At 35.6% G+C, this 14556-nt stretch overlaps 1 protein-coding gene across 1 annotated transcript in view; it reads left to right on the top strand.

Moving 5' to 3' along the window:
• Window positions 1-747: 747 nt before the first annotated feature.
• FRRS1L (ferric chelate reductase 1 like) overlaps window positions 748-14556 on the top strand; it is a 34358-nt gene continuing 20549 nt past the window's right edge. The window contains exons 1-2 of the mRNA XM_051966996.1: window positions 748-1139; window positions 13871-13955. Of these exons, the coding sequence (XP_051822956.1) occupies window positions 914-1139; window positions 13871-13955 (311 nt within the window). The 5' untranslated portion in view covers window positions 748-913. The remainder of the gene's footprint in view (window positions 1140-13870; window positions 13956-14556) is intronic.

The following is a 14556-nucleotide window of genomic DNA, read 5'->3' as shown; positions in this document are numbered from 1 at the left end:
CCCCAGACCATGAAGGAAACTACATTCTATTTCAATTTTACATTCGGATATATCTTTGACTGTAACATTATTCTCACGACATGCATATATAGATATGGTTATAAACTGCAAACTCCTACCACTAGATTTTCAAAATGGACTACCTTTGTGTGTTCTGCAAGCAAATCCAGAAATGAAGGCACTGCTAGATAGAATGTGGTAAATACAGGTTATTCGGGAGCAATATCCAAGGGAAAAACAAACGCATAATGTAACATCTCATAATTTGCCTGAGCTTCTTCTGAGGAGGAATAATTAAAAACAAGGTAGCAGAAAACATCATCTGCAAGGAAGCTATTTGGAGCAAACCTAAATGATCCCTTTATAAAAAAATTCATTGAATATGCAGAAATAATCATATATATATGTATATATATTTTTTTAAATACCAGCCATGCTTAATTCTTGAATGCTATTTTCCATTTCTTTCTTGTTATTTTTCCATCACAAAGCGCATTCACATTTTTTTTTTTTTTTTGCACGCTTTTAGGACAAAATCTGGGTAGATTGGCAGGTCTCTCAATGACCAGTTCTATGCAGTAAATACGCCCCATTCTTTGGTTCCTTTGTGTTCCATCTGAATTTGCTAGGGAGGGATTTAGAAAAAAAAAAAGGAGAGGGTATGAGAAAGAGGGAGCTGAGTGAGGCGGGGGGGAGGAGGAACGGGGGCGGGGGGATAAGGGAGGGGACCTGAGGAGGGGAAAAAAGGCGAGGGGGCTGCGGCTGAGGCTGCGGCTGGGGCTGCGGCTGAGCCTGCGTCAGCGTTGCCTAGAGAGAGAGAGAGAGGGAGAGAGAGAAAGACAGACAGAGCCCCGGAGCCGGTGCAGCCACCCGGCGGTACCAGCTCCTCGGCGGGCTCTTTTTCCTCGCTGCCATGCTCCAACTGCCCCTGCTGCCCCTTCTGCACTGCCTGGGCTGCAGCGCCTGGCTGCTGCTGCTGGCGGGGCCCATAGCCTCTTCGGCCAGCCCAGCCGACGATAGCGGCAGGAGAGGGGACACCTCAAGCTCGGGGGGCGACGAGGTGCAGCGCCAGCCGCACGACTCGTCCTACGGCACCTTCGCCAGCGAGTTCTATGACCTTCGCTACCTGTCCGAAGAGGGTGAGGCTGGGGGGGAGGGGGTCCATAGTGGGGGGATGGGGGAGGATGAGGGATAAGAAGGGGGGATATGGAAACCGGGGGCGGGGGGCTGGGAGTAAGGGCTGGGGAATTGGGAGAAGGGGCTGGGGGCTGGGAAAAACGATGGGGGGGGAGGGAGACCACTCGCAGATCACCAAGGACAATGACCTGGGGAGCGGAAAAGGGGCAGAAAAGGGAATAGGAAAAGGGGCGAACTAACCCCCCAGGATCTCTGCCTGGGGGTGGGGGTGCAGAGGAAAAAGATGCGCTACCAGGGGAGGAGGGAGGGGCAGATGAGGAGTAAATTGGTGGTACTGGGGATGCGCTTGGAGCCTCTGTCTCTCTCTCTCTCTCTCTCTCTCCTCTGCCTGTCTCCTTGCATCCTGAGATGCGGAGGCGGAGGAGAAAGAGATGGAGGATGTCGAGCCTAGAATCCTCTGCAGGATTGTCATGGATTGGTTGTTGGCTGGGCTAGCGACAGAGGTTGAGGAGCTAGCTCTAGCTTCACTGACTGAGCCCCACCCCCTTTCCGCAGCCCCCCCTCCCCGGGGGCGATGCGGGAACTGAGGCCAGCTTCATTGCCAATGCTCCCCCCAAACCTCATCCAAGCTGCATTTTCATATCCCTTGCTGTCGGGAGCTTTGGGGAAAATAAAAATCCTATATCTTCGTTAAGCTATTTAAAACATCCCCTCATTACAGTATTTTCTTAATATCGTGTTGTCATTGTTTTCTCCCTTAGAAATCATATCATATCATCCTTCCCATGCTTCCAACCTCAGCTCAACCTTTTTCCCAAGAATTTTATCCCGCATTTTTACCCACCTTTGGTGTGTCCTGCCATCATTCAGAGCTACCAGCCCAGCCCCTATGCGTCTAGTTGAGATTTCCTTTGTGTGGCTTTTTTCACTAGCCTAGTCTAGGAGAAGGTTGCTTGTCTCATGTAGTGAGACCCTGCCTATCCTCCTTCTTGTGAAAAAGGCATATCTACCTTTATAAAGAACATTTAATATTTCCCTGAGATCTTAAAAATTGTTCATTTTGTATAAAATGGAGAAAAAAGAAAATTTGAGGTTAAAATGTAGATTATTGATAACAATAAAAGACATGTATGACTACAACAATTATCAGAACAGATGCATTTATGAAATTAATCAATAAATAATTATGTTCTATGAATTTGACACACTGTTCAGTTCTTTAGCATACCAAAGAAATGCATGGCATTGTTCTAATTAGGGACTGAGACATACCCACAAAGCAGTCTGTGAACAGGGAAAAATGATATGCGTACCATTTTGGGGGGAGGCCAGACTGTGATTTCATAAGGAACTTCCAATAAGGAAATTCTGTTTAGTAATGCAGTTTGACAATTTTTCTATAATTTATAGTTTTTATTGAAAAATAAATAAATAAATGATTTGCCCAGGCTGATAATTGTATAATACAACAAAAAAGAACAAAAACCTCAGTGTAGACTGGATTAGGAAAGTAGAATTGAAGTGAGATACAAGGATTTTAGGCAATTTATGAACAAAGAGGAGTGGAAAATTCATTTCAGGGAAAATTCATGAGCGAACACTGAAAGCAAGTATGAAGCGATATGTCATAGGATGGGGGTGGTACAGAATAAGGTGGGGCACCTGACTGGTATGATTGGTTCATGTTAGAGAATGATGGGAAATCATTCTGCCTTGAAAATGCAGAAGGGCGGAGATTGATTCAGTGTGGTAAGCAACTGGAAGCCATTTTAGGTTCTTGTTTAGGGGACTGACATGTACAAAGTAGTATTTAAGAAAAGAATAATCCGTAGCAGTATGTGGACTGAATTGGAAGAAAATGGCGACTGGAGTCAGGAATACCAGTTAGCAGGCTTTTGGATTATTCTAGGCTCAATTTATTTGTTGGCAATTTTTTTTTCATGTTTTATTCAAGGACAAGAAGTACAGGTGATAAGGGAAAATTCCAAGCATTGGGAATAGCTTATGCAAAAGCATGGATCTCTAGAATATCATTTTTGGGGGATAGCAAGAAAGCTAGTTGGACTAAAATGTAAAATATTGAAAGACAGTGGTTCATAATCACCCTGGAAATACAGGTTGAAACCAGATTTTAAAGGACTTTAAATGCCAAACAGATTAACCAGTATCCAAGGCAACAAAGCAAGAAGGCAAGCATTTATTAAATGTGAACTACAGCTAGGTCCTAATTAGTGTGAATAATGAATCCCCTGAAATGGCTGCATTATTCTGATTTCAAATTTGCACTGCATATTTCAATTAGTATCTTTTATCATATTTTACATAATTATAACTTCTAATAATACAAATTAAAATACATATGACAACTTCTGGTGATTCTCTATTTATACCAATCAGGATTTAGCTGTATATGTCAGTACTAAACAATGGGGATACAAATACAAGCACAAAGAAACACAATTATTGCCTTCAATGAGCTTACATTTTAATGAGGAAAGACAACACACAAAAGGGAGATGAAAAGGTGGGGAAATGGAAATGAGGGAGGAAGGCATCTGCATGGCATAGGATGAAGAACTAATCAGTGGGAGAAAAGGTTCAGCATGGCAGAGAGATACCTCAGGGTTATAGTGATGGGTAAATGTTCCAGGATGAAGAACACTTAGATCTGCTGAAGAAGGTGCCAGTGAAGTGAAGTGAAGTGAAGTGTGATGGCAAAGTTTAGACAATTAGAATCAGAGCTGAGAGGGCTTTGTGCCAGGAGCTATGATAGACACTAAGGATACAAAGACTAAAATGAGACAGTCCCTACCCTGAAGAGTTTATATTCCATTGGTGTAACAAATGTGTATACATGTATACACAAAATACATACAAAGAAGTGAAATTTCAGAAGGAGACACAAACGTCTGATAGGTTCAGGAAATACATCTGCTGGAGGTTGAAACTTGAACTGAGCGTTGATGAAAAATAAGGATTCTGAGGATTCATAGTAAGAGGGAGGACATTCTAGTTTTGACAAATAGCCTATGCAAAAGTATGAAGGTGTTATTTGTAAGGAATAGAAAAGAAGACTAATTTGCCTGGAATGTAGAATATTTGAAAAACAATATTATATAATTTACTTAGAAAGATAGGGTGGGGCCAGATTGTGAAGGAATTTAAGTGCCTAAAACAGAAATTTGTATTTGATCCTAGAGGCAAAATGGAAACAGTGGAACTTCCTGAAAAGGGGAAGTAGTATACAGTACAGCCTTTGGCAGCAGTGTGCATAATGGATTGGAGAAGGAGGAGACTGAATGCCAAGACTAGTTAGGAAGCTGTAACAATAGTCCAGGTTAGAGTTGGTGAGAGCTTGAACTAGCCTCGTTGTGGTCTGGGTGGAAAGGAGACAGGCATGAGAAATGTTGAAGATATAACATTCACAAGAATAAATTAAATGCTGTTTAAGATTGCTTTAGTATTCTGTTCTAAGAGAAAACAGAAAAAACAATCATCAGAGGAATATAACATTCCACTAAATGAAAATGAATTTAATTCCACAACTAAACAAAAAAGATTTGAGAATTTTTTTAAAAACACAAATATATTGTACTCAGGAAACTCAATTTTTAAAATATTCATTCTAATTAGAAATAAAAAGATGGGCCAAAATTTGCTTACTCTAACTAAAACTGCTTTCAAAAAATGTTTCTAATTGCTAACAATTAAAAGATAAATATAATTATAGTCAGTGAAGTAGAATATAGATTTAGAGCTAGAAGATAACCATAGTAGATGTGCAACATAACCCTTTCATTTTATTTATTTTATACAAATTTTTACACTTTAAAAATTATAATCAAATTTTATTTTTTAAATATCATGCATTTATTTTTCTCTCTTCTATATCTCCCTCAGAAAAACACCTTTAATAAATGTACATAATCAAGCAAAACAAATTTCCACATTGGCTATATCCAAAGATGTGTTTCATTCTACATATTAATTCATCATATCTCTATCCAAAGGAAAGTTATATTCTTTATCATTAGTCCTTTGGAATCATGACTGTAATTGCATTAATCAGAGTTCTTAAATCTTTCATAACTGTTCATTTCTGAAATATTTCTCCTGTTCTTCTCACTTCAGTTTGCAGCAGTTTATACAAGTATTCCCAGGCTTTTCTGAAACCCTCTCTTTTATCATTTCTTATAGCATAATAGTATTGCATTTCATTGATATATACCATAATTTAGTCAATCATTCCCCAGCTAACCAACTCTCTCATTTTAGAGATGAGGAAACTAGGGACCAGAGAGATGGAGGCATCATGGTATAATGAAAATAGCAATGAATTTGCAATCACAGCCCCTGAGTTCAAATTCTGCCTCTGATCCTTAGTATCTGTGGGACCTAGGGGAAATTGATTGATTTTTTTTTTATTGGCCTCTATTACCCTATTGATGGGGTTAAACTAGACACAGTCTAAGTCCCTTACAGTCTTTGATTATATTATTTCTATGAAAGGATCTATGAAATAGAAATGTAGAATCTCTGATTCCAAATCACAGAATCTCTGAATTGAAAAGTGTTTCTCATAGGTCATTTAGTGATAACTGAACAAGAATCCACTCTACAATATACCTTACAAGTTGTTCAACAATCTTTCTTAGAAGACATCTAGTGAGTGGAAAGTGAGAGACAATCTCTCAAGGCATCCCATTACACTTGTGAATAATTCTCATTATTGTGAGCAAGTTTTTCCTTGCAGCAAGCCTAAATTTGCTTCAACTCATTGTTCCTATTACTGTCCCTAAACCAAAAAGAATAAGATATATCTCTCTTCCAGAAGACAGCCTTCCAGATATTTGGAGATAACCATATTAATTCTTCTTATTATTATTCTTAAATCTTCTCTTCTTTAGATTAAGTATCTTCAGTTCCTTCAATCAGCCTTTTTATAACAAGAGTGGTAGAGGACATAATGGATGTCTTCCTCTGGATAGTCTCCCATTTACATATGTGCTTTAAATATAGTAATTTGTACTAGACACTGTACTCCAATTGCAATCTGATTAGTACAGAATACCACAATAATTATTACCAACAATATCTAGATCTAGACACATTGAGTCTCTCAATGAAATCTAAAATTATATTAGCTTAAACAAACTTCCATCTCACATTATTAATATATATGGAGCTTGTAGTCCATTAAAACACTCAGATCTTTTTCATATGGACCACTCTTTAATCATATCTCTACCACCTTATATTTGTGAAGTTGATTTTTTGGATCAAAATGTATGGCTTTACATTAATTTTATTAAATTTCATGAGTTACTTATTAGATCCAGTTCATGCTCTAATCTATAGAAATAATTCTGAATCCTGACTTTATGTGTTTATTATCTCTCTTAGTTTTATGTCATCTGCAAATTTGATGAGCATGCTATCTCTACCTTTATTCAAATAATTCTTAGAAATGGTAACCAAGTATAGATCCCTTACAATCAATTCTAGAGAAGTTTGAAGTTATCATTGAACTATTTATCAAAAAGAAATTTATCTCTTTGCATTTAGTTCTCTAGATTACCTCATTTATTACCCATATTTTTTGCATTTGTGTAAAAACATCTGAAGTGTGCATTTTATTGCTGGCTCTTTTCTTAGATTTTGATATCTGTAATTCTTCTTTCTATGTTCTAATTACTCTCTATAGTATCTAGCTTGATAGAAAAGCAAAGGCAATTTTTCCCCTCTTTCCTTTTCTTTATAAACTGCTTTGGATTTGATTGGTTATACTCCAAATATTTTTTAACCGTTCCTTATTAGGTACACTTCATTTTTGGCCAAGAACCTAACATTCTTATATTTTAAGTAATGATTCAGAAATAACATTTTCAAAAATCCCGAGATCAAGAAATAACATTTTAAAAGCACATCTGCTTAACCCAAATTTTTTTCGTTCTGTCTTTCTTTCTTTTGTTATGCAGCAATAACTAAAATAGTTTCTATAGCCTAAGGTCTAAAGTTTCTTGCCCAAAACTTCATAATACTCAACAACATCCTCTGGATTCCTTCTAGTATGATTATTTTTGCCCATATGAATCATTTAAAGTGAAAAAATAGTCATTTAATTTTAACTAAATTAAATGGTAATTTAATTTTACAAATCTTGAGAATCCATCCTAATCTGGCTGTATGGGGATAAAAAATACAAAAGAGTTCCTTTTTTGCCTTAAAACCCTTTCAGCAAGGAGTCACTAATCCCTATTGTCTGTTTTTCTTTTTGCCTTTTTACTCCATCTACGGAAAACACAGTATCTCTTTCTTCAGATGATCCAGCTCCTCGGAAAGAGCATAATGTCCATCACTTAGCTACGAGGATTCAGTAGTCTTTCATTTTCTTCTCTCTGTAGCGTTTTCCTACTCTCTAACCACATGACAACATTTCCCTTTATCATATTCGATCATTTTTCTTTTTTAGGGTTTTGAAGTCCTTTTCCCATTTTCCAAATTCACTAACACTCTGAAGAGTAGAATCCCACTTTACATTTTCTTTTTGTCAACTTTTTATAGAGCTGAAAATAATAATGGTAATAAAAACTGAAGATAATGTGATCAAGTGATACTTCCCCACTTAAAAGATTTTGTGTTAATGTAAAGTCATGGAATAATCTGGGAAAAGAACATGGACACATATGATCAAAAAAGACAAGACACCATTTTTCTTTCTCTCCAGAAGTGACTCTTCATTAAAAAAAAAAAAAAAAAGGAGCTCATATGTATTTTTGTTTTTACATCATCTCCATTCAGATCACTCCCCATCTCTCATAGAACTTGACCTTATAATAAAGAAGGGGAGAAAAGAGGAGGAAAAAGGTTTAGCAAAACGAATAACCAACATATCAAAAAAATCTGGCATTGTATACAGAATTCCACACCTATGATCCCCTACCTTTGCTAAGAAGCAAAGGGAAGTGCTTTCTCACATTTTTTTCCTTCAGTCAAGCATGGTCATAATAATTTCATAGCATGTAGCTTCAGTTGTTTAGTGTTTTTTTAATTTATTTATGTTGTAATCATTATATGTAATATATGTGTATGTGTATATGTATATATTTACACATATATGAACACAAAATTTTCCTTTTCTGCCTACTTCACCAAAGGTGACTCTAATTAGGAACATAGGGTTAGAGAACAGATTTAGAAAACAGTTATTGTTTCATTAGTATAGGTATTTCCCAAAGAAATATTTAGTACTTCAGTGGATTTGTCATCTCAGCAATGTGGGTATCCCACTCCAATGATGCAGATTGCAATCCATCCACATTTTACCATCCTGTATGACTCATTCATGTTCTCCTATAAATTCTCCATTAAAGGTCTGTGCAATATGCTGGGACCTCCCTCTACATCCTACAAGGATACATCTCATAGATGGTATCCTTTATACCACTTCTTGCATGCACGTTATTAATCATAATATGACTTAATCTGTTTACACCCACTATACATCTCTCCTTTGCCCTTCCAGATCACCTGCAATTTTGGCTCTCTGGATATTGTAATATTCCCTGATTCATTAACGTCTAGCATCACCATAAAAATAGTTAAATAAAAAAGAGGTTCTTGTTTTAGGGAAAAGCTTTTGGTTATTGAACATATTGAGAAATTTTACCAGAGAAATCTAGTTAATTCTCTTTATGCTATTAAATTCTGGTCCCAGATCATTGTCCATTTGTCATATCTGTCCATGATATACATATTGATGAACCATCTAAATGGATTATCCATCTATTGTGTATCATAGACTGAAAATTAGGCATTCTTCATCCACTTGATTTTTCCTATATGGGTTATTAGACCAAACTTATTTTGAGTGATTGTCAATATTATTTAGGAAACTTTGTAGCGTTCCAGGATGTGATACAATCAGCACAATATCATCCTCAAACAGGAACATCTGGAGGACTTCACCATCTCTAAGGAATCCCTCTTCCACTTGGACTCTTTCCTGGACATAGTCCATGAAAATGGCAAACATTTTTGGTGAGCATATGACTCCCTATTTTGTTCTACACTTCATATTAATAATCAGAGCATTATTTTAAAGTTATGTTGTGGTTACATCTATTAAAGTATCATGTGTGCACTTAACATATGCATAGGAGACATCTTGTTGGTGAAGAGCCTTTAAAATAATTAAATGATTGTCAACAAACAATAAATACAATGGAACTTTGTATTTGCTGCACTTTCCTGTCAAGTGTGTCATGTCTTCTGCTACAGTATATAATTTGCAAAAGCCTGCTTACTCCCATTTCATGTTTACATCTCAGATACCATGGATACATGTAGATCATTTTCATGAAAAAAGTTTTAGTGATGGAACATAGGTATATGGATCAGTAGTTATTATCTTCTCGATTGTCCTTCTAGGGAGTAATACTGTCCATATTTTTTTCAATCATTATGTCTTTCCCTTTTTCAAATGTCTTGAGATTTCTTCCTCAGTGCCCTCAAAATTTTGCTGCTTCCATCACAGATATCCTTTGTATATTAGGTCTGCACCAAACCACTCTTTCCATTTCAATTTTCTTTAGTGACATTGCTGCTTCTTCAGCTTGTATATAAGGGACTGAGGTGTTAGATTTCACTATGGTATGATTTGTTCCATTTTCATTAATGCAGGAAATTTATTATAGGAAATTTGACAGATATTTTCCATTTTTCAGTTTTTTTTTTTTTGTTGTTCTTCCAGTTTCATCTTTAAATACTCTTTGGATGATCTGGATTAATTGGGCCTCACACCAATATTTTTATTTTCCTTCCAATACTTCTAGCTGTTTTGTCTGGGGAGTCCGACATAATCTTCCACTAATTCTTCCTTAAAGTTTAGTGAATGGCACTATATTTTAAATCAGTTTTGCCTTTGGTTACCACATTTCTTTACTTGATAAGGAAAACAAGTACTTATTAAATAAGGCTCTTTTAGCCTTTTCATTTTGAAATTTGTTTTACATTTAATTTCATAAGAAATAATAGCTCATGTCATTGACTTTTTCTTTTTTATCTCTTTCCCATTTTTCAGCACCAATAATTTGATTGAAGAAATCATATTTAAACAGTATTAATTACATGCCATAATTTCTAATCTTCACCTTTCCTCTCAATTACTAATTTTGATCTTTGCTCTAACAATTTAATGGTCTGTTGTATATACAGATGGATGACTTATAAATAACTCCCATATTGATATATAATTTTTTTGTCTGTTAAGATACAGACATTTCATTGGAAGTAGGAGAAAAATTTACCATGTTCAATACCCTCTGAACATCTGCTATCAGAAAATTTTCCTGACATATGAACCTTCTGATTAAAGTTTTTGACATTTTTCATGTTTATCCTGAGCCATTTTTTCCAACATATTTTTTATCTGCTTCTCAGGTCCATTTTTGCATTGAAGTTTCCAAGTATTAACATATATATTGATTTTATTTGGAGACTCTTGCTGAGTTTTTTACAGACTTTTTCCCTCCTCATTTTAGTAACAAATATCGGTACAAAAACTAAAGTTATCTTCAGTTATTTTCATTGTCATCTTTTTTGTGCATTTCCATCATGAGCACTGCAAGGACAGATGACTAAGTGTCCCAGGAAGTGATGTTTCTTGATGCATTTGGATTCAATACCTCTAGTTCATTTATTTGCTTCTTCAAGTTCTCCCAGGAGAACTTGTGAGTCATAGTCATTTAGCTACAATTTCCTTAAATTTTTTGGACTTTATAATATAATAGATATGGTTAAGTTTCTTCAGTGGTATGTTGATGTAGCATTTTTAAAATTAAAATCTCATATTTAAATTACTAATATTCAGTATTTTATTACAATAGAATATATTGTAATATTTATAAATGGCCTAAAAATTATGATTCTTAGCATCCCCTATCCTTTTTCTGGCCATACCACTAAAGAGCTGCAGAATCAGAAGGGTCCAAGACAGAGCTATTTTGTGTTTTCCTTTGTTTCACGAATTGCCTTGGACAAAGAATTCATCACTATGTGGACAGCCTCCTGGTAATGGGTCTTTATATACTTATCTATGCCGGTCCTCAAACAGAAGACAGTCTGTCACTGGGACTGTACTCAAAGCCTTTTTCTAGCATGAAAGACCTTGCCAAGGCTGGCATTCTGCTTTCATAGCCTTCAGGAATCCATCATTAACATCCATGACCCAGTGAAATCTCAGAGTGGAACAAGAAAAATAATGCAGATAATATACAGAATCTTGTTAGCAATAAAGTTGTGGTATTTCAGTATACTATAAATAAAGGAAAAGGCCATCACTGAATCACAGTTTTGTGAATGAGTTATTTTAAATGAAGGATGGAACAATATATTGTAAGTGAAAACACTGCGTATAAAAATTGCTGAGTAGTTGAATTCTTTATATCATATTACAACACTATAAAAATGAAAACGCAACATGACTACATATATAATGTAAAAAAACAGCTCAATTTTTCTTCCTATCTTTCCGTGAACAGGATCTGAAAAATGATGTTATGTGGGTTTTTTAAAACTTGACTCTAAGATGATTAGAGAATAAAGGAGGCAGGGAGAGGAAAGGAACTAGACACTAAAATTCTATCAATGCAAAAAGAAAGGATAAGAAAATAGAACATCAAGGCCCCGGTGGATGACAGTCCTAGCTATAATATACAATAAAACTTGACAAGTAGATAATTGAGTTACAAAACAAAGTGTTACATAAAGTCTGAGGAAAAAGGTTATAATTGTCCCATGGTTGGGGGTAGTGGGAGGGAGACAGGGAAGAAGAAAGAAGGAGTAGAAAAGGTTTCTTAGAAGAGACAGCCCTTGACAGGGCTGAGACAGAGACAGTTTAAGAGAGGGATAGGAATTTAAAAGGCAAGGAGGAAGAAAAAAAGGCAAGGAGGTCTTTTTAAACCTGGGGACAGTGGGCAAAAGGCAGAGAGGTGGAAAAGTATAGGTAATGTTTGGAGGGTACAGAGTAGTCTATGTTTGCTGAGGCTCAGAGGCAAGGTGATACCAATTTGTAGAATGTCTCGAATATCATATTGAGAGGTTTGAACTTTATTTTGCAAGACAATATGGAGCCCCTGAAAATTTCTGACCACTACAAGGTTAAGAAAGATTAGTTTAGCAGAATCATTATCCTGACTAATTATGTTCAACTATTTGAAGATTCATAAGTATATAAATTTAAATCATTAAGGGATCATTTCAAGAGTGGATGAAGAGGAATAAATGAATGAAATGCTAAAATGATGTAGGCCACTTGAAAGAGGACTTAAAAGGCAGGAGATAATGGCAGCTATGCTGTTATGACAATGATAAAAATAAATGGCACATATTTGCAATGAAAAGTAGAGAGAAAGGTGAGGGATCTGTGATATGACCAATCAATCAACAAGCATTTATTATGTGCATTTTATGAACCAGACACTATGCTAAAAGCTCAGAATAAAAGAAAATAACACAGCACCCATCCTCAAGGAGTTCATGGTCTTATAGAAGTACCACATAAGATTAAGAAGATTCCTCCTAATTCAAAAGTCTACAAAAAGATTTGATGAAATTATGTAATAGAAAATAAAGAGCCCTTCAGGAGAGCCATTTTTCCATATGTGTAAAGAGATGGGGGAAAGCCCTTAAATCCAAAAATGTAATTTGGATTTACAAATTAAATTATTCAAAATATTTTTTAAAATCTTATGCTGAAATTGAATCAGTTCATTTCTGACAGACTTATGCCAAATAAGCAGAGTAAAGAGCTTTTCTTTCACATCCCTAAGAGCCAAAAATAATTTAAATTCTTGAGATAGCTTTAAAGTCTACTTTCTCTTTTCAAAATCTCAACAAGATTGGACTTTTCTTTGGCCAATTCTGGTCCAGAATCAAACCCCTTTAAAGGCATTAACTATTTTTACTACGTGGGGATTTCCACATACTTGAATGACTATATACAGCTTTTGAGCCATATATACATATATATCTGTATATCCAAAGTATATAAGATTCCCTGTAATATCTGATCCAAAGGAAAGGTATTTAGAAAGATTACTGATTTGGCACTTTCCCTATACTGCTTTTAAAAGCTTTTTTGAAGTCACTGAATAATTGTATAGCAGGATCTGCCCCTGCTTTTAAGTTCACACTTTCCTCTGAAATTGAGACTAGACACAAAACTGCTAAGTTTCCTAGGAATATCAGAGAACTGAATCTTTACCGTTCTATTGAATGCTTTTCCTTCAGAAGGGCAAAGAATATTATATGGAACCATGACCAGCCATATCTCCTATATCTCTTTAACAAGAATAAGGACTGTGTCTTCCCTAAGGGAAGCCTTCGCACAAATTTCCTTCTGCAATGTCCATTGGCTCTTTCCCCATCTATGCCCTCTTTGGAATATAAATATCACATGGCAAGGCATATATACTAGTACAGAGTCCATGTGTACAGGCAAATCTATTTGTATGTAAAACTAAGCGAACTTATTTATGGGTCTTCCTTTCCTCTCTCCTTCCTTTTATAGGGAGAATTAGATGAATTAAAGATAATCTCAGAAGGTCTGAACATTTCTAGATGTTTATGTGATGATGTGTAAAAATTATATTTTTAAAATATATGCTTTTTGTAAAGATCATTACTTGTTATTCTTATGATATTCTAATGAACATTTATTTTGATTGTCCAGGTTATCCTTTCCCTACTGCTCCTCCTGTGGACCCATTTGCCAAAATCAAAGTGGATGATTGTGGAAAGACTAAGGGGTGCTTTAGGTTTGTAATACAAAAAAAATTTAAGGTTGTAAAATATATTTTTCAAAATTTTGTTTCAATTGCATGTAGATTTTATAAATGAATACTAATGATCTATGGCTATTTTAGAAAACATTATTCCTGGTTTCAAGAAACTTGCAAGTTAGGTGGGGAGAGAAAGACTAATACAATGAGCAAATTAGTTAATAGTACAGAATATAATAACAGTATGTAAAATTAAATTACAATTTGTATGGAATAAGCAATAAGTATACAAGGAATTGAGCTTGTTTTTGAGCATGTTGAGTTTGAAGACAGACATTTAAGCAGAGATTTCCATTAAGTAGCTGAAGATACAGGGGGGGGGGGGGGGGAGTGCCAAAGAGTAGATAAATGGAATAAATGGAAGTATTCACCCAACATAATTCTTGTGTGTATATTATGTGTATTATGAAAATTCAATAAATATAAGTTAAATGAATTAAGGAACTTAGTGAGGAAGAGAAGGAAGAGAAGTCAGAAAAGGCGCAATAGGAGAGTAATGAGAAGTATCAGGAAATTATATCCCAGATATCAAAGAAAGAGATAGCTTCTCCATGGAGAAGAGAGATTTAATGTGAGC

This window comes from Antechinus flavipes, chromosome 1 (assembly GCF_016432865.1).
Source record: "Antechinus flavipes isolate AdamAnt ecotype Samford, QLD, Australia chromosome 1, AdamAnt_v2, whole genome shotgun sequence".
Taxonomy (NCBI): domain Eukaryota; kingdom Metazoa; phylum Chordata; class Mammalia; order Dasyuromorphia; family Dasyuridae; genus Antechinus; species Antechinus flavipes.
This window is presented reverse-complemented; position numbering and strand designations above follow the sequence as displayed.